Source organism: Nothoprocta perdicaria, unplaced genomic scaffold (genome assembly GCF_003342845.1).
Source record: "Nothoprocta perdicaria isolate Ctin4 unplaced genomic scaffold, notPer1 scaffold_75, whole genome shotgun sequence".
Taxonomy (NCBI): Eukaryota; Metazoa; Chordata; class Aves; order Tinamiformes; family Tinamidae; genus Nothoprocta; species Nothoprocta perdicaria.
Genome location: NW_020456032.1, coordinates 816,315 through 839,863, shown reverse-complemented (window position 1 = coordinate 839,863; position 23,549 = coordinate 816,315). Strand labels below are relative to the sequence as shown.

At 44.5% G+C, this 23,549-nt stretch overlaps 1 protein-coding gene across 1 annotated transcript in view; it reads left to right on the top strand.

Moving 5' to 3' along the window:
* B3GNTL1 (UDP-GlcNAc:betaGal beta-1,3-N-acetylglucosaminyltransferase like 1) overlaps nt 1–23,549 on the top strand; it is a 97,403-nt gene that overhangs the window by 63,125 nt on the left and 10,729 nt on the right. The window contains exons 7-9 of the mRNA XM_026051388.1: nt 1,855–1,950; nt 9,947–10,071; nt 18,087–18,222. Of these exons, the coding sequence (XP_025907173.1) occupies nt 1,855–1,950; nt 9,947–10,071; nt 18,087–18,222 (357 nt within the window). The remainder of the gene's footprint in view (nt 1–1,854; nt 1,951–9,946; nt 10,072–18,086; nt 18,223–23,549) is intronic.

Below are 23,549 nucleotides of genomic sequence, written 5' to 3'. Positions count from 1 at the left end.
AACCTTTGGTGGACAGAGTGAGGGGTCGTTGTTTGCAAGAAAACGTAACCTAGCAGTTATAGACCTGCAGCATCAGTGGTATTTTGTCTTCATTTTCACATGTTTCAGGCATGCATGTCTTGTCCGTTCATCTTGTTCTGACCCACACAGCCTAAAATCTTTGTATATAAAAACTCCAGTGAGAAGATTGCAAAGCAAAAGCTTTTTATCAGTGTTTTCTAATCCCTTCCACCATTTTTTAATATTTTGGCTAGCGTGTGTGACAACAGAGGAGACCAAAAAAAAGAAATTCAGAGGGGACCTTCCCACCCGACTCTGCTGACATCTAGAATTTCCCAAACACAGAAAGCTGTGGTTGTTTTCCTCCTCCTGAAGCCGAAATAGCTTTCAAAGTCTTGGCAGATGCTGCAGCATTTTGATATAATTGTTAGGAGTTTAATGGTTTTTGGGAGCCAGCTCTCCTCCCTTGCTGCAAGCGTTCACAGGCAGAGGCTGCAGTTCTGTGTTAGGCCCGCGTTGATTAACTGCAGGCCGTGACCGAGAAGGGAGGTCTTGTTTTCTTCTCCGGAACATTTTCCTTCCCCCTTCCGTATGTCAGCAGTAGTACTAGTCTGACCCCACAGTGAACTGCTGCAGAGGACGAAAGCTATGCAAAAATAGCTAAAAAAAGAGTAGTTTTCCTGCCGGTTTGGTGCTCTGAACATGGTGCCCATGGGGTCGGGCGAGTGCCAATGCTGCTGGAAGAGCCTGGGCGCAGAGGCAAGGAAGGTGGTGGGAGATCCCGGCATGCTCTAAAGGCGGCCCTTGAGCATACAGGTTCTGCCGTCAGTTTGAGGGTTATTTGTGCTTTCCCTGTGTGGATGCTGGAGGGAAGGGCCTGGCCCTGCTCTCTGTGCTTGGGGGCCTGGTGTCCTCCCTGCTCCTCCGTGCTCATGTCCTCCCCGAGCCACCTGCCTGCTGGTCCTCACAGTGGTGTCCATGTGGCTGCGGGATCGGGGAGGAGAGCACCTGAAAACCAAGCTAGGGGAAAAAAATATATATATATATATATTTGTATAAGCTGGCCTTGCAGCTCCAGTGCCACTGTTTTCATCCTCCCCTTGTGAGGGACAAGGGAGGATGTTTGCCCTTTGCAGCAGCATACCAGATTTAGAGCTGCTTAAGCCTATTTAGACATCAGGCTGGAAGTTGCTCAAGCACTTGCAGAGAGAAAGGCTTTCTTTTACCCTTTATTGGACCCTCAGCTGATGCAGCCTTCCAGGTTCGAGGACGTTTTTGAAGGATAAGATCTGAAATGTTGCACAGCAGCTCCTGCACCTCTCCATCAGCGAGCTTGTGTGACTTAGTATCTTATCTGAAACAGGCTGGAGAGCATGGATTTTCTGTGATTGCTTTTGATTATTTTGACTTCCACTGATTCTGGGGGGAGAGTTTTTGACTCAGCAGCCAGCGTATCGCTGTTAGGGACAAGCCATTAATGTGTTAAATCAAAGTTATTAAGTAGTAGGGACTATTCTCTTCATTGTCAGCGCTGGCATTTTAGTAGAACTGTAATTTCCAGTTTATTTCTCAAAATTTGGAATATAGACCCAAATACTCCATGTTTGTTTGTAATTTGTGGATGTGAGGCAGGAAATACCTAGACTGATCTGTGTGGCTGTGGTGCCTCTTGAGATACTGCTATACAGTTCATTTTAAGCACACATTATTTTTTAAGTAAATGAATATTTCAGTGGAGCTTTTCCACGCTGAAAGTTAAATACAAGTAATTATTTGCAGATTTTAGGTGTATATGTAAGATCTGCTTTGTTTCCCAACAGTTAATTAGCTTTTTTTTTCTCACTTTTTTCGTAGGCATTTACTTCCCATGGCCCTACTGTGATCATGCCAACCTGGTTCTGTTCCCGAGAATGGTTTTATCACGTGGGCAAATTTGATGAAGGTGGAAAGGTGAGTGGCTGTGGATGAATATATAGACAAGGAACCATCTGATCTGATATGCAGCATATTTGTTTTTAAAACCACTAGATCCAAATGAGGTCCAGTGTATCTGGGCTGTCACGTATACATCATTCTTGATTCCAGTTTCATGGAAAATGGTGTTTAACTATAGTGATAATTTAAGGACATAACTGAAATCAGGTTTGTAAATAACTCTAGCACATTTTGTTAGATATGTCAGCATACCTGGAAAAGTGAAAGAGGATTTCAGAAATTCAAGCTCTTCTTAAGGCCTGAAATAGGAGCAGCAGATGGGGAAGATAAATAAAAGGCAGGAAGAACTGTTTGTAATTTTGTGATAGATACTGCACCATCTCTGAAAGATAAGGTACATATTTCTAAGGGGAAAAATATTTGTATCCATAACCTGAAGAACCTCCAAAAACCGTATCAGGCCATGTGTCATGTGCACTTTTACATACATACATATATATATATATGTGTGTGTGTGTGGCAGTATATGAGGATATACAAATGTATTTTCTGGGCTGCCAGAAAACATATAATTTAAAAAGACAATGAACAAAGAGCAGGCCAAGTGTTCAGAGTGGTGAAAGCTTTGGCTTTAATAGGTTTGCCTTTAATTGCACAGCAGGTGAGTGGCGAACCTGGGAAGGGAGCCTGGCTTCCATTGCAGTCTACATTGTTTCACCCACACTCGTAATTTCTTCTTTTAATTATTGTTCCTTATCGTTGTATTTTCACTCTCTGAAGAATATATTTGATTTAGCTTCTTGAACATCATTGGTAAGTTAAAAAATAATAAAATACAGAATAACATAACAACAAATCTAATGAAGTTCAAGAAGGTAAAGAGACTATTGTTCTGCTCTTCGCACTTTTCTTGCCTTTCCTGCCTCTGCGTGTGTGTGTTACAATGAGGTGGGAACCGTGCCACTCAATATTAAGATGTAATACGCCAGCAATCCTAATGATTTTAAGCAGCAATGTGTGACGTGCCCTTCTAATCGTGTTGGATCTGTTGCCTTGGCTGACACGGAGGACCTGCCACCACAACACCGTGCAGCGGGGCTGGCAAGAGCTCTGGCCGGCACAGGGAGCGTGAGCAAGGAGGTCAAGCCTTTATCCCCTGCGAGCTGGGAGAACACAGCATCAGCCCCTAAATCTGCTAGCATTTGGCACTGTAAAGTATTTAGTACTGATCTAATTCTTTTCCCCTTGAAAAGAATTAATTTGAAGCAAAGAAACGCTTTCTCTATGTATCAACAGTGCTATTATTATACGGAGGGCTTTCCAGGATCTCACCCATGTGTGTGCATGTGCTGACCTGACCCGTGCTCAGCCTAAGTTAATTTAATCACTGTCCTCTCCGTTTTGGAGCTAGTTTTTAACACTAGTGCAACCTGCGAGTGTCATGTTGCTTCCAGTAAACACAGGAACGGACTGAGAAACGTCCAGCTTTCAGGCTTTTCCATTTGCTAAAGCGTTTCCATGCCAAAAAGCTGCATTTCTCATTTGGAATTAAATCCAAACACCTGTTCTTCATATTTCAGTCCTTGGAACAAATGGAAGGGAATTCTTCCACGGAGAGAATGTGATTTGATGTTTTAAGTTAATAATAGGGGTGGACTGATAGAATATAAATATATGACCTCTGATGTAATCGGGTTTTTTTATAAGATGCAGGTATACATGTCTGTCTGTCCTTCCAGGCTTTATGAGAAACAGGTTTTTTAAATAGTTCACAAAGTGTTTTCACAAGCAACATTCCTTCAGGTCGAGATCTGCAATCACTGGAAATTTATTCTGTGTGTGTTTCACTGTGGCAATATCCAAACAAAATTTGAAATGGCTTCTGCAGAAATGATAGCCACGAACGGGAATGGTTTATGTGCTGCCTAAATGAAGTGCCACAGACGTTATTTATGCAATTTTGGACATATGATTAATTTTTGTAGATGCATGAGCCCGAGTTTGGAATATTTTCAGTGTGAAGCTGCTTGTTATCAAGCAAAATGAAAGGGATCACTAATTAAAAAAAAAAGTTAAAATACTTGAAAAAAGTTGATTTTAACAAGTTATTTCTTCCTGCTGTGCTGAAACTGAGCTAGGCAAATAGAAAGCATCACATTTTTAATAGCATCCACTGTTAGGAGGAGGGTCACATGAACTATATTTTTGGCTTATTTTTTTCCTGGAGGCTCAAGGGAAATAACCTGCCTGAAAGTTATCCAAACCATATTCCAGAAGGTGCAGTGAGGCTTTGCTAAACCCTTCCCAACTCGCCCTATCTGTGTGATTTGCTCCTACGCTTCCTGATGTCTTCTAATGGGTGCTGCTGCTGCTGAAGAGTCAGAACCACATCCAAAAGGGTCACATAAAGCTACGCTGCCGATAAGACTTGCAGGCTCTTCCGTAATATGATGGCAGATATCAAAGCTGAGTCAACTGTTAAGTTCAGCATCTGCTAAAGCCGAGCACAGCAATAGACGGTGCTGTGTGCTGGGAGCTGGGCAAGTTACCCCAACACTCTTTTTTCCTTTTTTTTTTTTTTTTTTTTAAACCACAGTCTCTCCCCTCTGTCCTTAACCTTCCTTTTTTTAGTGTATGCAGACTAAAAATGGCACAAATGACTTCAAGTCCTAACCCAATCTAGAAGTACAAACAGAGGGGAATTGCTCCTAATGAAGCCCAGGTGGAAGAGCATATTTATAAGGCACCGAATGCAAGCTGTGGCTCAGAGCAAAGTGGCTGGGACTTGGTTTTGATCTACTTCTGTGCTGAAAGGTCAAAGTAAACATGAAGGTGGTGTCTGCGTCCTGCCCAGCGTGGAGAGAACTTTGTGGTCTTGCAGAGATCAATGAAGGCATTTTTCCCCTTTTGGCTGCTGGAGCACCCAGATGTTGTTCCCTCCAGAAAGGCAGGCAGTTGCAGTAAGGCCTGGAAGGTAAAAGGCTAAGTAGAAATTTGGATTTTTTTGGAACACAAATTAAAATACTGTCAGTCTGTGAAATAACCTATCAAGGGATTCTGGGGAAAAGTCTGGATAAAACACAGGCCTTGGTATTTTTGGCTTGGTATAGCTAAAGTTGAGCAGAGATCAGTATTTGATCAAAAAAGGAAAGAAAGTGGTAGAGTCAAAGATAATTTATTGCTTAAGCTATATGAAACCTCACTCCATCCCCTACATCTAATGTCTTTTTTTCACTAGTGCATTAAATACCATCTAGAATTTATTGTGCACCATCCTTTTGGAAGAAGGAAATTTTGCAGAGGTTTTCTAAACAGCGAAGTAAATTTAGCATTGACACAGACTTGCTGTTTTACACTCACACCACGATCATTTAAAGCCCTCAGTTGGATATGGGCCATCGAATGGCCTCACAGATCTGCACAGGAGAGACACAAGAGAACATCTTGGATCATACAAAAGACAAGCCTTAATAAGCTTAGTAAGTTTAATAAGGTATTAGCTTGCATACTTCTGGTGACTATCCTAAAGGAAGTGAAACTGAGGAGCATTTTCAATTGCTAATTTCTGCTTGAAATCCTCTCAGTGAGAAGTTCCTTAGCAAAGTATCATTTGAGACAAAGCCGGTCTTTCTGTAAAGACTGAAGGATGATGGTTCATTCTTGGTAAACTAATTCATTTGCTGGTTTTTTTCACCATTGCATTTAAATTGGAGATGAGCTGTTTTGTAAAAAAAAATATTATTTATTATTTTAGGTTAAAGCAGCTTGGTAGTCCCATTAGCAGTGAGTTTTGCATATTTTTTGCCACTGAGAAAGGGAATTACACGCCTGGATATACTGTTGGATAGCTGTTGATGTGTTTTGAAATATAAGTATTTTGATACTTACTTAGCAGTCCTTCTTTTTGATGTAGTCTTTGGTATTTTCCTGTCTTAACTGCTTTAACGTGAATCATTCGATCTGCTTTTCATGAAACTGTTAAAAGATATTGAAATGTTCTTCTAAGAAATGCCCTAAAATGTGCAATAAATGTATTAGTTAAAAATATCAATGCAACAAAGTACTTTCCAGGGCATTTGCAAACTACTGGTAGAAACAGGTTAGTATGGAATTTACAGAATTAAATATAATTTTAACAAGGCTTACTTCCTTTTTGGTTCATTTGTTCTATTCAAGAATTTTCGTCTCCTCTGAAGAATGAAAGAAATGTTCACTTACTCTACCCAACATTTACTGTAATGTCTTTATCTGATCAAAGGTGTTCCAAGAAATAGCCTGACTTTCCCTGATCTGTCAGATAGTGAGTGAGTAAACTTCTCTCCAATTAAGATTTTTTTTTGGATGTGTAAATAGATTTGCTTTCATTGCCTTGCTTTTCATCACCTCCCGTTGAAGAGGCTTGCCTTACTGAAGTGCAGAACTTCTAGGCTTAGATGCCCTTTTTCACCAGCTAGAGTGCTTGGCAGAGGCTCAGTTCTCCTCTGCCTCTGCCCATACGGACCTGCCAACCCTACCAGAGCACTTAGAAGAGGTAAGAGGACAGGGGAATTGTCAAATATTTAAGGGTTAGTCCCTGACCAAGGAATACTTATAGTTCAACTAGGCTGAATGCAAAAACATCCCTTCATCCATACAGCTGGGTGTCAGGCAAGGGGTACGTGCCCCAAGTACTGGGTAGACACAAATCCTTCACCTCTTTAGAAGTCAGCTTGTTGCTTCTGCCATCTCTGGCAGTGCATAGCCCTTGGTGCAGTCGTGCACAGACAGTTGCATATCATCTGGAAAAGTCTTTATGTAGCATAGCAACATGTAGATTGTGCAACTAAATTATAATTATTCATGCTGGAAATTATTTATATGGTGGCCTGTTGCTGAGTTACTGGATTCTTAATTGATATTTTTAACTGCAGCTATTAATTTTCCCCCAATACTTCCAAATACCCTGTCGTGGTTAAACAGCTTCTCCCTTGAAAGCTCAGGCGTTTGGCAGAGATTCCTGGTGCTCAGAATGCCATCTGGATCCAATAACACATCTGTGCTGCAGGGAAGCTCAGCCTGCTCGCTTGAGACAACCCTAATGGCCTGAGAGCTGCAGGATGGCCCGTCCCGGCGGGATCTGCAGCACGGTCAGCATCTCTCCTGCCCTGGAACGGGCAGGGCCACGTGGGGTAATGCGAGAGTCCTGGTTGGCACCAAGTCAACCATGAGTCAGCAGTGTGTCCTCGTGGCCAAGGAGGCCAATGGGCTCCTGGCTGCATCAGGAGGACGTTGCCAGCAGGTTAAGGGAGGGGATCCAGCCCCTCTACTCAGCTCTGGTGAGGCCGCACCTGGAGTACTGTGTGCAGTTCTGGGCTCCCCAGTATAAGAGGGACGTGGAGCTTCTCGAGAGGGTCCAGTGGAGAGCAACTAAGATGATGATTAAGGGAATGGAACATCTCTCGTATGAGGAAAAACTGAGCGAGTTGGGCCCGTTCAGCTTGGAGAAGAGAAAGCTGAGAGGGGATCTTATTAACATGAAGGCAGATTGTAGGGAAGAGGAGGCCAAGCTTTTCTCATTGGTGGCCAGTGATCGGACAAGGGGAAATGGGCATAAACTGAAACACAGGAGGTTCCATCTCCAGGTGAGGAGGAACTTCTTTACTGTGAGGGTGACAGAGCCCTGGCACAGGCTGCCCAGGGAGGCTGTGGAGTCTCCTTCTCTGGAGGTCTCCAAAACCCACCTGGATGCCGCCCTGTGCCACATGCTCTGGGAGTCCCTGCTTGAGTGGGAAGGTTGGACTAGGTGATCTCTAGAGGTCCCTTCCAACCTGCTGAGCCCCACGGGCACCTGCTCTGTCCTGCCCGCAACACACTTGGTGTCGGAAATACGTTATTGCAAAGCCAGAGAGCACAACAGGAGTGACAGATCACTCCACTTTTGTAGTGCCTCTTTGTTTTCACCCTAACTTTTAATGACATAGATGGATAATATAAATTCATGGCTGAAATAAAATGAGTTGCAAGTAAGGATGTGATATAATATCTCCAAATCTAAACTGGGCTCCTGCAGTAAGCTGATACTTGCTATAAAACTTGTGTCAGCCTAAGGCAGCATGTGACTGACTTAAGGTTTAAACAGACTTAAGGTTTAAACTCAGCTCTTCACTCTGGGCCTTTCCATTGACGTTGGGAATAAGCAAAGAATAGAAATGGCTGCACGATAAATGGAAAGAATTTGGGTTTACGTGGTTTTCTTTTGTTCTCCTGCTGATCGTGGTTGCTGTCTTCTCCTCCAGGCTCCCCCGGATTCCTTCTGTGACCATCAAAGCAGGTTCATATAAAGCATAAATTTTACATAGTTGTGTACAAGTTTTCCTCTGCCTCAGAGCTCTTGAAGTAGAAATCAGTCAAGTAACTACCAAGAGAAAGATTAATTACAGATAAGCTGCCCTTGCCAAGCAGCCAGATCAGAATCCGTTTTGTATCAGAATTTGGGAGCTTTGACAAATTCAGGGTCCTAAATCAATCTATTGCATGAAGTGAAGTGTGGAGCTGCAAAGTCCAGAGCTCGATTTGCTTCTGATTTCCTCCAAAATCTGTATGTTCAATTGCTTGGAACTTTTTGCCAGGTTCAAAGCTTTTTGGCTTTTCCCAGCGCTCCCCTCCGGCTGCTTCAGTGCTGACTGTGTCTGAGCTGAGCGGCGGGCGGGTCTGAAAACCAGACCCTGAGCTGACCTGCTCTAGATGTGACTAGAAGAAACCACACAATGGTTTTGTGTCTGCTGCTTCAATTAGAGAATCTCCTTTTCTTAATTATGGAAAACACTCAGAAGTTGTAATACGGAAAATATTCAAGTGTTGTTGGGTGGGTGAGTTTTAATTTAGCTTGTACTTTCATTGTCTTTCTGTGTCAAAATAGACGACCTACAGATGAAGTTGAGGTTTATGCCTCTGTTCACATTCATGTAGGTGATATTGCCCGCAGAAGGAAATGTATTTCCCTGACTTGCTCTTCCTTTACCTTTGCCTCTCAGGCGTATATACTTTTAAATTAGTTTTTACGTTTCAGCTTTTTATTGATGCTTTTAAGTATTTCAGTTGGCACTCCTGAGTTCTCATACCAAAGATTTTTAGCCTGATGAATTCATGTGACTTTTTAAACAGTAGGTTTGAAAAAGAATCTATATTTAAACATTTGAAAACGGACTGTTGTGGCCACATTTTAATTTTTCAAGAATTTGGTGCACTGTAAAATGTATACAGGTGGTGCTTTTCACCTTCAGGAAGGGCAGGACCCGTAAAGGTGGGTTTTTGCTTTGGTATGCATGACAGGCAGTTGAATACTGTATGCCATAGGAGTGGTTTCTGGCACTGCATCTCTGTCCAGATGATTCAGGACTTAGACTGGAAATGTTTCCATATACTCCTGAGATTTCTAATGTTTCCTAGAGCTTACCACGAGGAAGAATGCCGCATAGAAGTACGCGGCAAGGAAAAAAAGTTTTATTCATAGAGCTTGAATTATTCTGAGGCTTTTTATTAAGGTTCATATATCTTATTTTGGAAGACTGATGTGTGCTTCTGTATGGCAACCAAAGAGCACAAATTCTATTAAAGCAAAAGACGTCACTGTTCTCAAATCACTGCTTCCCTTCAGGAAAGCGTTGGGTTACTTGGGCATTTTAGGCCTTATAAACTGTTAAGCAGTTGGATTTATGTGTTTTAGACCAAACCTGTGTCAAGCCTTATAACCCTGTCAGAATGCGATGATGTTTATTTCTTCACCTCTGTCCTTGTGCTCAGCTCTACTTCCTTTTCCAACAGCCCCGCCTGCTTTTTTTATTAGCTTTATCTTTTCTATAGATATATAACAACCCGGGGGTAAGTTCATGGCATGGCCTGACGTCCAAAGAATTTGAATAAAATGATGTTAAACCTTTGTCGGCAGCGCAGTGAAACGCTAACTCAGTGCAGCCTGACGTCCTAGGAGTAGTAGTCACTTCGTGCCTTGAAATATCTGCTTCTCTTGCAGGGCGTTCCGGAGGATTTGCTGTTCTTTTATAAGCATATCGAGAAGGGCGGTGACGTCTTCCGCGTCGACCAGTGCCTCCTGCTCTACCGTTACCACCCCCAGGCCGCAACTCATTCCGTGCTAGAGTAAGCTGCGTCTTTTACAGTAAGCACAAAGATTAGCTTCACCTGGAAGGACTGGCAGTTGCGAAGTTGAGATGCTTCATCTCTTTTCCAGATATTTCAGGCAGTAGAATACCTAGTTATGTTTTTTGTTGTTGTTTTTGTTTTTTCAAAGGAAAAGCAAACCAGTAAGTGTACTGGCTGCTGGTAGCAGCCTGTTTTGGAGATGTGTTCTCTTTTCCCCTGTAACGCGTGGATTTGTCTTGCCTCTCTGCTCAGAGCCTTGCAGGATGCCCAAAGAACAGAGCTGATGTTGTCGAAGGTATTTCCCTCCTGATCAAGCCAAAGTAACACATCATAGCACGGCCAGCACCGCTTGCTCTGCTTGTCGAGTCCCGTGGTAATAGAGGTGCACGTGCACCCACACAGCGGGGCTGAGAGGCACTGAGAAGCTGTTGGGTCTTTGCAACTCAAAATGCTGTAGCTGAGCACACGAGATCTCCTAGTCTGCTTGGTTATCCCTCTGGTTAGTTAAAGCTCCCTCAGCTTTAGCTTGCAGCAGATGGAAACGCTTGGTACGGCTCCTTATCCTGTGTGCTGGGCACGGCAGCGGCCAGCAGTGAAGCAGCAGCTTCTTGAGGCAGCTGCTGGAGCCTGCGTGAAACGTAGCCCAGTGGTGAAGTTGTGTGGAGATATCTGTATTAGGAGGCTTTTAATATATGAGGTTTTGCTCAACATGCTTTCATGCTGTGTGGAACATAAGAGAATTATTTATTAATGTTACAGTTTAATTTCAAAAAGAGCTATCTGAGTTTAAAAGAAAACAGACCCTTTGGTAATACCAACAAAAGCCTACTTTAGGAAAATTAGTAAAAACTAAACCGCGCATCTGATAATTTGCCACACATAATCCTTTCAAAACAGGCAAAGAAAATACAAATCATCCAAATCAGATAGTGAGGTCTGAAAAATACCTGTGGATGTTTAGGAGTAATTATGTGAGGCACTTCTGTGCAAATCATTGCCTGCTGCCTTTGCAGCACTCCTTTACCCTAAAATAAAGTGTTGTTAAATCGCTAATAGGTGATTCCTCTGCTCATCTTTGCCATCTAAGATGCTTTTCCTGACCACAAGTCCTGCAAGCTGAGCCCCTGTCATACTAATAAAAATGATTCATTCTCTTCCCGGGTGTTTGAAAAATGAATGAAAACTTGTGTAAGTCATAGTGTCCATTTAGAGTTCTTGCACCAGAACAACAGTGGTAATTAGTAAATCATTTTCTTATTAATGAAACAAATATAATCAGTCCTGCTCATAAACTAATAAAAACTAGTAAATTAGTAAACTAATTGTAAAGTAGTAAAACTAATAATATTCTTATTTACTCAGTTCTAAGTTACTGTAATATTGTGTTATTCAAATAGTGTAATACAAGAGTTAAGCTAATAAGCTAATCATAGTCAGGGTTAATATCACTATAGAGCTCTTATATTTGTATTTTTATTTTTTTTATATATATATAAAGATCTATATGTAGCTATACATATCTACATGTAGCTCTACATATATATATAGTGTATTTGTGTGTAGATGTGTGGGTGTATATGTACATATACATACATAAAGTCATTCCACTCTGAAACATGGGTCTGAAGCCAGGAGAAGACGCTCTTTGGATTTTATAAACAAATACGACGTGCATTATCTTTCTTTTATTGGTGTTTAAATAGTCCTTTTTCCTGTTTCTGTGCGTGATGCTTTTGGCACTTGGTTGCTCGCTCCTCAGCCAGGCATCCCGGCATGCTGGAGCGCCTGGAACGTCGCGTTTGTGGGAAAGCTTTCCGTTCTTGGAAAGGAGCTTGTTGTGAACGGACTGCAGACTGCTGCTGATCCACGTGTGGAGGGTTGTGGGGCACAAGGGCCCTGAGCGGGAGCACCCGGCAGGAAGGTGGAAGGGCTGTGAGCGGCTGCAGACGCAGGGCTGCCGGGCTGTGGGGCGCCGGGCCTGCCCAGAGCAAAGGGAGGCCGAGGGGCCCTCGCCACGTGCCACGTGGGTCCCTCCTGGGCACCTTGTGGGTGCCCGGCTTCTTTGACGTGCGTCGTTCCTTTGCTCGGTGCCTTTTGGTGCATCGCGACCAGGTGTCCCCTGCTCTGGGTGTCCTTGCTGGAGCAGGGGCTGGGCCAGATGGTCTCTAGGGGTCCCTTCCAACCTCAACACTTCTGGGCTTCTCTGTGGTTTGTTTGGCCAGTTTTCGGTGATGTTTTTCCTTCGGACATTGGTCTTTGAATTTACGTTGTTCTCCAGTTCTTTGAATTAGTCTAGACCTGGCCCCGAGAATAATAAACCACCAACCAGGTTAGTGTCTTGGCTCAGAGCAAGGGGATGCTTACAGCAAAGCTGTTTCTTTTCACTTTTTTTTTTTTTTTTTAAGTTTCTGACTAATTTCAGTCTCAAAAAGTGAAATAAGTTTTCCATAAGCTGGATAATAGGACTTGACAATTGACTCTTGCTTTCGCATTTTCAGACTTGTTGAAATACATTTAAAAAATACATTTGGCAAGCAGCCCTGAGTTCTTTACATTTGCTGATATATAACTGTGAACGTTAATGATTTTTTTTTAAATCACTGGCTCTGATTACCATCCTTCTGGAACAACTACCTAGAGGTGAAAGTATCTGTGAAACAGGAAACAAGAACTTCTTTGCCTCCTCCCTTGCCCTGGAGGCATTGGGCTGCATTATTAAATGTTGGGAGCATGGGATGGAGTCCGAGTGAAGCACAGCCTATATTTAGATTTATTAGGCGCATACAGATATATAAATGTTCTCAGTGTCATTTTATATAAATGTTCTCAGAGTGGTTTTATATGACGTCTGTGATTCATGCTAAATGGGGGTGTGTGATGCTGGTTTCGAGAACCTCCTCTGCAGTTTACAGCCCCCGATCCCCCACACGGTATCTCTTGCATCTAAATCATTTTCTCTTGCGTTACAGCCTGTGTCCTGGGGCTGTGTGTACTTTGTGTTACACTGATCTGATACAATATCAGAGCTGACTTTATAGTGAGAAATATTGTCGTAAGAAAGTTCAGGGTATAATAAAAACATTGTAAAAATCGTAGATTTTTATCTCGCCAAAGGAGGGAAGAAAGGAGCTGTGTATAAAACAATGTACTGCATTGTGAGATGAAAGTCGGCATGATTTGAGATGAGCAATAAAAAGCTACGTTTGTCTTTGGGTACTGCTGCTTGTGCAGGCAGCTGCGCAGGACACCAAGCTTTGCAACAATTTGCAAAACTTTGGAGACGTTTAATGTATGTAGAATATAAGGATGAAAAAAATACACATTTCCTCTGGGATTCAGACAGTTCTGTCTTCCTCAGCGCATGTGAGGCGTGCAGTAATCTCACAGGCTGCGTGCTCAGAACAAATACAGTACTGTAAGCGCCTCATCTGCAGAAATAACCAAAATTGCATAATCTATTGCAACCATCTGCTTCCAGGCCCTAGGAGCTTCCAGTGTCTTCTCAGCAAAGGAGAAGAGGCGTCTTGTGCACCGGGAGCTGGCGGTCTCGGCGGAGCCTGGGACCCCGCGCTCCTGTTGCCGGTGAGCCCGGCAACACCGGCTCCCTTCCTGCAAAAAACAGCATCCGAGAATGAACAGGGAGAGGAACATGCGACACGTCTCCCTTTGGCTGTGCAGCGGGGAGGTCGAACGCATTCTTCATCTTCCCTGCCTGCATTTGCCGCGTCAATTAAACACAGAAACTAATGACCTCATTAGGTTCTTGAGAAGCAAATGGCAGCAGCAGTGATAGTCTCTGTCTCTCTTAATAAGCCTTTCATGAGAAATAGGCCACGGCGCTGCGAACCGTGCCTCAGCTAATGACCCACGGCCCCAACGTGAACTTGGACATTAATAGAACCTATTAACAGTGTAAATGTAATAACTCGGCGGGACGATATAGTCCAGCAATTAATAAGTTCACGTGAAGTTCAACAGAACAGCAACTCTGAAAAGAAGAAAAGAAATCAGTTTATTTACCACCGTGGTCAAGGTTCACATGAGATTCGTGTCTCAATTTGCTGTGGATCCTAAGCACCCTGGGTCCTGCCTGCAAAATAACTAGAAAAAAATCCTGCGATTGTTTTTAATATCTCCCTTTGCCGTTAAAAGTTCCTTATGGGTATTCACCTCTAATGTAAGTCTGGATTATCCTGTTGTGATTTAATAGGAGGAGCTGGAAGAGCTCGGCTTGCATTGCCACCTGTGGCATGCGGCAGCAGTGCGCGGGGAAGAGGGCGGATGGATGGATGGATGGATGGATGGATAACGTTAGCGTGGGCAGGCATTGGTGGCGACAGTTGCAGTCCTGCTTCAGAATTTGGGTTTGTGGTTCTGCATTTTCCAGGTCTTTGCTGGGCATCTATCACTGGGCTGCAGATCGGAACCGGCGGCTTCGCGGCAGGGAAGGACGGGAAAGGGGGAGCCCCGCAGCACAGAGCTTAACGGAGCACGGGCATTAAATCATCCAGCTTTTCTTGTCACGTTATCTGTACTCCTACTCTCCAAGTAGGAGCAGGGCAGCTGTTCCTGGGCTCCGGCGTCGCGCTGGAACAGAGCGCCGTTGTTGCGGTTTTTGGAAGGCCGGGGTGGCCCAGGCTGAGGAACAGCCTCCGGAGCCGTCCCTCCTGCGGCATGAATGCCCTCGTTCACTCCTTGTCTTCCTTCCAGATGCTGCATGACTGAGGAGCCCAGAGGGGCCACGGCAAAAGAGGGCCCGGGACATCTCTGAGACACAGAGGAGTGATCTTTCCGAAAGGAACAAATGTTCATTTCTCACACGCCCTTTGGAAAGTGAGAAGGCGACAAGAAAATGAAAGGGGGAACCAGCCTCCGTCAAGAGCTTGGCTCAAGGAGTAGGACTGGGAGGCGGGAATCAAGGTCCACAGCTCGGGCTGCCATCCCAGCTTCTGGCTGCAGGAAGAGTCTCACTCACGGAGCCAGGAAAGGACACCAAAGGCTGCGGGGAAAGTCCAGCTTTGCTCCTGTCAGACACGATGGGGGAAAAGCAGCCTGGCTTTGGGGTAGCGCAGGGTGCTGATACCTTGCTCCTGGCTGTGAATATGTAATAACGTGAAATCTGAACACAACTGTGGGAAGCTTTGATGAGAAACAGCTCGTTCCACCCCGAGATTGTTTCGGGCACCTTCTTTAATCATCCTGTGCACGTTGCTGCAGTTCCCAGCTTTTGCACCTGCACTGGCTCCTAAAGGATGGGAAAATGGCCTTCCCTCGTGCCTCCAGGCAGGAATCCCAGGTAGCTCCTCTGGAAAGGTCCCAAGAGGCGGCACCTGAGGTGAAGCGGAAGCCTGGAGGGGGGAACTGCAATCCTGCCGCTCCGTACGCGGCGCTCGGCCTCGGCACGTGAGCCGGGCTTTGCAGGGCAAGTCTGTGCAGTGATGGAGCCTGCAGGGCTCGCGCCGGCTTAGCTCGGTCACCGGGACCCCCCTCAGCCCCGTCTGCCCCATGGTCCCGGCCTGAAGCTGCCAGGGGAGTCTCAGGTTGCCCCTCCAAACCTCAGTGTGTCTGATACAGCTTAAAAATTCATCCAAACGGGCACGGGGGGCTGGGGAAGCACTTCTGAAGTTCTTTCCTGGAAGCATTTTCTGTTTAGGATGATAGCAGACACATTTGAATCTTATGAATTTTGTATTTGGCCATTTGAGTAATGAATCAAAACTGCTGTTTATGTTGGCTTCACTTAAAAAAGGCATTTATTGATACTTAAATGAAGTCAGTCTAGCAATATTCTTGTATTCAGTCAGGGATCCAATCACTCTTGGGTTTAATGAGTTTCATGTCTTTTAATTTTGGAAAACAATTGATGGACAGATGTTGCATCACAGCGCAACTTACTTCTAGTCTACGAAGACTCTGAAGCATAAAAAATAGTTCTCAGCTTTGAGATGTACGTGATTGGCTTATGTCCGAGCGGTGGGTTATTAAAAACGTCATCACAGCATCATGACAGCTGCAGATTTTCTGGGCAGTCACCACAGCCTTGTAACTTTGATGCAGTTTAAAAAATACATGTTGATCTATAACCGTTCTTCCTTATTAACTTGACATAATGTTTAGAAAAGTGAGTCCTGCTGGGCTCTTTCTGATCATTGCTCTACTGCTCATGGCCCTGTGAACCTGGCTCAGCCCTCCTGTATTAGCAGTATTTGCAGGTCTCCCCATCACTAGAAGTCAGTGAATAATTCTCTTTATGGCTTGTGAAGCTGCCTAATTCTTCCTTAGGCTTTCCTGCCTTTGCAGACTTGTGAGGAAAACCGTGTCAGTGTCACTCAAGTTAACAGATTCTGAAGTCTTGAGACGTGCCTGTGCAATATAATGCAGCACTGTTCTGAAGTCACATTTCAGAGCAAAACCAGCTTTAAAAACTTTCCATTGATGTGTAAAGTACTGGTCTTCCTTTATAGAAGCTAGCAGAAGCTCTTGAATTTGTAGGCATGTGGTCCTGGAAAAATACTTGGCTTTCATACTTCTTTGCTTCTGGGAATAGGGTGAGCTGCAACGAACCAGCAGGTGAGTGTCAAAGGATGCCAGCGTAGCCCAAGTTTTGCAGCAGAGATGCAGCTTGTGCTTTCATTAGAGAAGATTTGCAGTCAAATCCAAGATATTTTTTTTTCCCATTAGTAGAAGTGCTGGTGTTCAACACTATCGTCTTCAAAACACTGCTTAAACTTTATATGGTGTAGCTCTGCTTGGGTGCATTTGTTCACATGTGAGGCTCTCTCCAAGTTATCACACCCCGCGTGGTGATGAAGTGCTAAGCAGCCATATAAGGACTGGGCTGTGCTAAAATCTCAGGCTAAAGTGAGGTTCGGGTCTCTGGAGCTAGCTAATAATCACAGCAGGAATTCATATTTCTCAATGCAGTGATGGCTTCGTATTTCTCAACCCATAACTCAACCCACAACGCAAATAACACAAAGTTCCTTGCATTAAGTTTTATAAAAACTTAACAGAACCGTTCCTAGTCCTGACTGTTTTCCCGCCCGTTCTTCTTGGACAGTTGAGCCGCATTATGTCAAGGACTCTCGGAAGAAAATTGATTTTTCTACAAAATGACAGGCCGCACTTGGACAGGAGAAGGTTGGCGGTTGGTCAGATGAGCACCTGAGGTTGGCACCACTGTGACTGTCCCGAGGCAACTTTGCTGACTGGTGGACTATGATTTGAAGCAGAGAGATTAATAGATTCTGAGTATTTTGGTCTGTAGGATGCGTAGGTACTTAAATAGAGTCAGGCTTAAACCTGAAGTATATTGGTAAGAAAAAGAGCTGCTTCCAAAGATGTAGAAAACCGGAGGTGAATTTAGTGATTTGTTTCACTGCTCTACTGTGTCTAGCAATGCTATTTCTTATAAAGATTGTCTTCAAAGTAAAAGGCAGGGTCATTTATTTGTATCGGTGTTGACTAACACTTTGGAGACTTTGGAATTAAATCCCTGTCTTTAATTTTGTTTCTCGTGTGTAGGTATGCACAGTCACAAGGGCTCAGTCGTGTGTAAGCTCTGACTGTTCTGTCAGTGCTTCTGGGTTCCTGTACAGTTGTCCATTGAATCTGAGCTTTGAGAAGGGACTTGGTGAAGATGGAATGAACTGACCTTCGTTCTAGCTTTGGCATTTCTGCATGGATAGCGTATAAATTTGATGCTTCAAATTTTCATCAAAAAAGGAGGATGAATGGATGGAAGAGCACGTCCTGGGTTTGGGAGCTGCCTTGCCAGCATCTATTGCAAATTACAGAGCGAGTCGCGTGCTGGTTACAGATAGGTGGGACAGTGGTGGACAGCTGGACCTGCCGCTGTTGAACTTGATTTCCACAACTGCAGCTGTTCGTGTTGATGTGATTTTCTATAATGCTTCCTGGAAACAATAGTTCAACTACAACTTTGAATCTATCCTATTGATTTCTGTTTGAAAACCTCCGCCAAAACCTCCACCATTTTTCTCCTTGTCCAGGGAAACCATCTGGAATCACCGAGTCAGGTTTCTTGAAGACCGAGTCCTCTCCTGCTGGACATCATTCACCATCTGGAATGCTGGCAAACAGGGCAAGAAGCTCTACAGAAGCTTGTCACCCACGAACCAGAAAAAGGTGAGCTATTCAGATTGGGTAAAAGTGCTGTAAAAGCATTTTCTTCTTGTTCCCATGCCTCCTTGTGTCTTGTTACGTGATATAGTCAGGTTCTTGTACACTGTCTTAGGTCCAAAGAAGAACTAGATGAAACTAAATTGGAAATGTTTGCCCAAGCCCTAGGTGGGTCTGAGAGGACTCCTTATGAAATGCTGAGCAGCCTGGTGTGTATCGTAACTCCCTGTGGAAAAGCTGGAGCCGTGAAAGAAAAAGGAGTGCGAAGAGGGCAGAGGCAAGGAGAAACGATTGCACATGGATATCTAATTCCACTTGCAATTAATTTATTTGCAAATGTGGAAGTTGTGTTTGGCAATGACCGCTTTTTCTCAGGAGAATTTAGTTGGAGAGTTTAAATGCCTTACTTTTATAACAGAGTCTTTCGTCTAATAACTTTTTTTGTTAGATAAAGGCTTTAGGGCTCATTTCGGATGGCTGTTTCGTATAAACAGTCACATAACATGCATTTTATTACCAAATGTGTTTTCTTTCCTTAAAAATACGGGTGTGGGAAGGCATAATGACAAATCTCTACATAAACCTGATTAATGGAGCAGCCCCCAGACCACACGCGTGTACAAAGAGAAGAAAAGAAACGTGTGACTCCGCGGTGGAAATTGCTGAACAGAAAGAGGCAGCTCGCCCCCGGGAAGGGAGCGACACCCGAATCCCCGCTCCGTGGTGCAGCACCCGCCTTCCCACGCGCTGCGCAGCGAGGGGCGCCCGCCTGGAGACAGGACACGAGACGTGTGGGCCTCGAGGACACCGAGTCGCCTCGGCCGAGCGGCTGCGTGCGCACTTGGCTTTAGGGGTTCGCTGAGGACTTTTTAGTTAGTATTTTGCAGAACAATTTGGGAGCTGCTCTAGGCTGCAAGCATCCAGGACCCTGTCCTGTCTGTACGGTTATAAGGATTAGGAGGTAAGTTGCTGGTGGAAGAGATGGAGACTCTGCTGATGCTTTCTGGCAGGTAGAGCAGCCAACAAGCTATGCTGTCTCGTTGGCAGTATTCACCACTTGGAGTATTATTTCTTTTCTTATAATGAGCCAAGACAAAATGAAAATTGATATTAAACCAGAGCGAGTCTCTAGCTTTGGGTTACGCTTGCTGCTGATCACAGAATCACACAATATTCAAGGTTGGAGGGGACCTCTAGAGATCATCTAGTCCAGCCTTCCCGCTCAAGCAGGCTTGATGTCTGCAGGTGACTTCAAAACTTCACATCCTTTGTAGCCAACACAAAAAATTTGAAGACATCACTGCAGAGAGGATAAAAAGGGCAAGGGAAAAATAAGATCTTACTTCTCTTACTTCTTACTTTGAGCTTACTTCTCTTTGAGCAAGGAGCAACCCTAATTCCCGACTTCCCTGACAGTGTGGTTCTGATTAACCGGGATCTCGACATTCCTTCCCGTTGACCTCTGCATAACGTTTGCTTTGGCAGTGTTGTAGGCCACGATATTATTTTGCTTCTGTCAAGATTATAATTATACATATTCCAGTATGCTTTAGGTTGATATTGAAATATTACGGTGACCATTAACCCACTGAATACCGAATACTCGGTGCATTTAGCAAACCTGTGTACCAAATGCAGAAAACAACTGCTAAAATGGAGCCACAGCCTCACTCTGAGTGTCCTGCATAGGATAATCCACCCTAATCTATTTAACATTTGGCATCAGAGGCGTTCTCAATTAGCAACAATCATAAATAGATTCAGAAAGTGACTTCCGTCATCCTCAAATAACTCAGAAGCCTATTTTTTAGAGAGCTGATTTCAGGTGAAATTAGTGTTATTTGGAGTGATTAAGATGCTTTTTCTACTTGTTTGGGCTTGATCAGAAATGAAGCCTCAACGTGCTCCCGGTGCCGCATAGCAGGGCAGCAGCAAAAGGCTGCGAAAGAGATAAAAGCATCCTAGCCTTGCAAAGATGAGCCAAAGGCTTAAGCTGCTTGAGTTTTGGGAAGTAAATTGACAGAATCCCAGAATGGCTGAGGTTGGAAGGGACCCGTAGGGATCATCCAGTCCCACCCCTGCTCCAGCAGGGACACCCGGAGCAGGGGCACCCGGGCGCATCCAGGCGGGTTGGGAGATCTCCAGAGAAGGAGCCTCCATTCATAGCATTTGCAGTAGGTGATTCATAGGTGATTCATAGCAGTTTTTCTTTAGCTTTTTCTTTTTCTAAAATAATACCACCAAATCAGGCTAGTTAAACTCGGTGTTAGGCTTTTCCTCAAAAATACTACAGGTATTTGGTGACTAATCTTCAGCTCTTGCCAAGGACTCAAAATTCCCGTATGAGCAAAGGCTGTAAATAGTTGTTGCCTCATCATTTCCAGTCCTGAAAAACAATAAAATACTTTCCTGTCTCACCCTCAGAAGACCCTCTTAACCAAAGTTATATTTTCAGCTCATTTATCGACAGCAGTCGTCCTTGCTTCAAATCTATGAATAGAGTCTAATCTTGTACTGCAAATGGAGGCTCTATGATGTGGCTGCATCAATTCTGTAAAATAGTTTTTAAAATATTGTTAAAGTAACTTTAAAGAAACTTTACAAGCGATTTCCACAAGCGTATTAAGTCAAAATATGATGTATTATGCTGATAAAATCACTATTTTGTTTTCTGAGGGCCCAGTGGCATAAAGCCGTGTGAACTTAGAAGGTTTTATACATTTACATGCAAGTAAGAATGTTAAAATAAGCCGTACAACTTAAGTGCCTCCCTGTTGCTTTAGCCTTTTGCTGAGACTTGGGGTCTCCTAGGAAGTCATGAGCCCAGTTCCTGCCTCAGTAGCCTCTGAGAACCTGGAGAAAGTAGGCAGCATACCCCAAAACACATAATGAAAACTTATATATATACACACATACACACAAACACACATACAGCTTGTATTACTCAGAATTAGAGAAAATATAAGCTCTGCTAAATTTTCTGTAGGAAAATTAGTTTGAACTAGTGCTTGGAGAATATAGGAGAGTATCTTTTACAAAAGGACCTATTTCTAGTGTTTTTAGATAACTGATAAACAGAGCAATGCATTTTTTTTTTATCGACTAGGCTGTTGCAAGATATTTGAAATGTATAAATAGATTAAATGCCTTAGAAAACAAAATTTTGGCGGTTCCAGGAAGCTGTAGTCTTTGATCGCACACACTAACGAATTATTATTTAGTATGTTTAGAAACAATCTGAATGTGAAATGTTAAAAGAAAAGAGCACACCTAAGTAGTATGCTGTCTCTTCCTGCAGACATCTGCCTGCTGAATAAAGTAAAATAACACTTTATCTGCAGGGATTTCAGGCAAAACTCCAAGGCTCAGTATTCTTGCTAAACAGCAACACAGGGGAAAAATGATTCAACTCCTTTTTTTTTTTTTTTTTTTTTTTTTATGAATTAATTGCCAGGATCTCAGTATTCTTCGGGAAATTCACTTCCCTGGCTGTGCCCTTCTCGATTCACACAGTTGACAGTGGTTCAGTATTAGCATTTCTGCAAGAGTGAAGTCAAACAGACCTTTTTTTGTTTAAAACACATCCGTCTTGTCTGTAATTTGCAGCCGAAGATGGAAACCAAATGTTTTGGGGATGCTGCAAATGCCTAAAGGGTTTCTGAGCTGTCTTGTCTGCTCTTTTATTTCCCGTCAAACCTCAGCTAAAAGAAGAACTTCAGCGTTAAATTTTAGTGTCATTTCCGATAGCTGAAAATAGTGCTCAAGCAGCCAAACTGAAAAGGAGGGGAAAAGGACAAAATAAGCAGCAGACACATCATCAGTGGCATGGAAACAGGGCTGGGCCACGTCCAGCCCGTGAGGTTTCTGTATGACAACATTATCCACCAGAGGCAAGTCTGAATGCTTCAAGAAAGGAATTTTTGCACCCTTTTTCCTAGCTCATTAACCATTTAAAATCATCAGCGGTGTCTCCTATCAGCTTCCCTTCTGCTTTATCCCGAGCTGTGGCACTGAAGCATGGCCTTTACCTGCTGTCTTCCTGCTACCCCCCAAGGGCAAGAAACGTTCGGCGTTTGTAGCATTTTGAATACTCTTAAAATAGGCGGCTGGCAATGCAGGTGGCTGCAAGGGGGACAGGAAAAAATGGAGAAGCACAGGCAAAGAGAAGGATGCTGCAGCCACCTTTCAGGGGAGCAAAAGAGAAGATGTCAGCATTGAAGCAACACAGAAGATCTCAAAGAGCAAAAAGACGGGGGTGAAAGTGTCAGTTAAGTGCCCGGCATCCTCAAGGAAAGCCTCTGTTTGGCCGGTGTTCATTTTGCACTGCATAAAAGGCTTTAAAGGCAGTCAGGAAATCTCTTCTGCAGGAGCCCGTTCTGCAGGAGGGACCTTCTGGGCCTTGCTGAGCGCGGGCAGCGAGGCCTGCGCCCTGGAGAAGCTGTCGCGGAGCTGCTGCAGCTGCCTGTCCTGCAGAACCCTGGCAAGCGGCTCCCGTTCTGGTTTGCACCAGGGTAGGTGTATTAGTAAGGCAGTTGTGTGCAGACAGTCTTTGGAGGCCGTACAGTCTTCGGCGCTGCCTGCGTGTGGATGTTGCTTTCTGGCATTAACGTTTTCTGGAGCAACATCAGGAGGGAAGAGAGCGCTGTCGTTAGTGAAGGAGCATCTGGAAACTCCTCCGTGGAGTTCTCCAGTTTCCATTATGTGGAGTTGAAGATGCCGGAGGTTGGGTAGGGCTGTGATGGCACAGGGCAGAAGAAGAGCAGTGCATGGATGGCGGTGCCGCCACGTGCTCGCCCCGGCCTGGCAGCCGCGGCCCGGCGGCTTCGTGCTCTGCTGTGGCGTTCCCCGTTTCAGCCCGCATTCCTGCGTTTCGCACTGCTTTCCTTTGACACCAACGGCTAAAATAACCGAATCGAGAGGGCCACAGAGGCGTGGAAGGTGTGGGGGAACTGAGCAAGCAGGACCGTGAGCTCTGCAACCATCGTGCTGCAGCTGGGGACCCGGTGGGACACGCACAGGGAAGAGCTGCTCACATAAGGTTTTATGGAGATTGCCTTCCTTAAGGGTAGGTTTATGAGACCAGTTAATGGAGCCAGGAGAGGGCACAACGGGCAAGGGATCGTGTGTCCCAAGGCTTCTCCCTCGTTCCTCACTGCTCTGTGCACCCACGGCGAGAGCGCAGCACCCACGTCGGGAGCGCAGCACCCACGGCGGGAGTGCAGCGCCCACGGCGGGAGCGCAGCACCCACGGCGGGAGCGCAGCACCCACGGCGGGAGTGCAGCACCCACGGCGGGAGTGCAGCACCCACGGCGGGAGCGCAGCACCCACGGCG